Raw genomic sequence first — 882 nt, forward strand, 5'->3', positions numbered from 1 at the left:
ATATATATATATATATATATATATATATATATATATATATATATATATATATATATATATATATATATATATATATATGCATTCATACACACTACGAAACTACGATGTGGGTGGAAGAAATGAGCATTTTTCGAGGAAAAAAATGTTGTCTTTTGAATGTTTGATTGCTGAAATTGGATTTTGGGGACCGATTTTAAATGTTGTGTGTTCAAATTTTTGAAGTTTTAGTTTTTTTTTGAAAACTGGTGTTTCAATTTGCAGAGGCTCTGGAATTGGTGGTGTCTCAATGTAAACCGAATGCCAGGGTAGTTGATATTTGTGAGAAAGGCGATGTCTTTATCCGAGAGTATGGTTATTTCTCTTTGTTGTTTCATAGATTTTGGTGGAATGTGTGTTGGTGAGTAATTGATCGAGTTGGTTGTGATATAGACAAACTGGGAATATGTACAAGAACGTAAAGAAGAAGATCGAGAGGGGTGTTGCTTTTCCAACCTGCATTTCGGTTAACAATATCGTTTGCCATTTCTCTCCGTTGTCTAATGATGCAACGGTTTTGGAAGAAGGCGATATGGTGAAGATGTAAGTACTCATTTTAAGCCAATTTATAAGTTTTTCCGTGGAGGGGCTTGGTTAATTGGTTCTGAATTCCGAATTTAAATAAGAAATCCAAAATGCTTGTTTGGTGTGATATCTTTAAGTTTTGGTGGTGAGCTGGAAATGAAGAGAGCTCAACACTATCCAAAACTAACATTTATGCCCCGTCTATTCTTGCTCGAAGCAGTGCTTTGTAGTTTACTTTCATTTTTATCTTTTCATTGTTGTGGTAGTGATTTCTTGCACTTTTTTTTTTTTTTTTTTTTTTTTTTTTGCAGTGATATGGGG

General features: G+C 32.9%; 1 protein-coding gene across 1 annotated transcript in view; it reads left to right on the forward strand.

Moving 5' to 3' along the window:
* The window catches only part of LOC116003659 (ERBB-3 BINDING PROTEIN 1-like), a 3731-nt gene that overhangs the window by 701 nt on the left and 2148 nt on the right, over positions 1-882 (forward strand). Inside the window, exons 3-4 of the mRNA XM_031243561.1 lie at positions 262-346; positions 430-579. Coding sequence (XP_031099421.1) covers positions 262-346; positions 430-579 — 235 coding nt within the window. The remainder of the gene's footprint in view (positions 1-261; positions 347-429; positions 580-882) is intronic.

This window comes from Ipomoea triloba, chromosome 14 (genome assembly GCF_003576645.1).
Source record: "Ipomoea triloba cultivar NCNSP0323 chromosome 14, ASM357664v1".
NCBI classification, from domain to species: domain Eukaryota; kingdom Viridiplantae; phylum Streptophyta; class Magnoliopsida; order Solanales; family Convolvulaceae; genus Ipomoea; species Ipomoea triloba.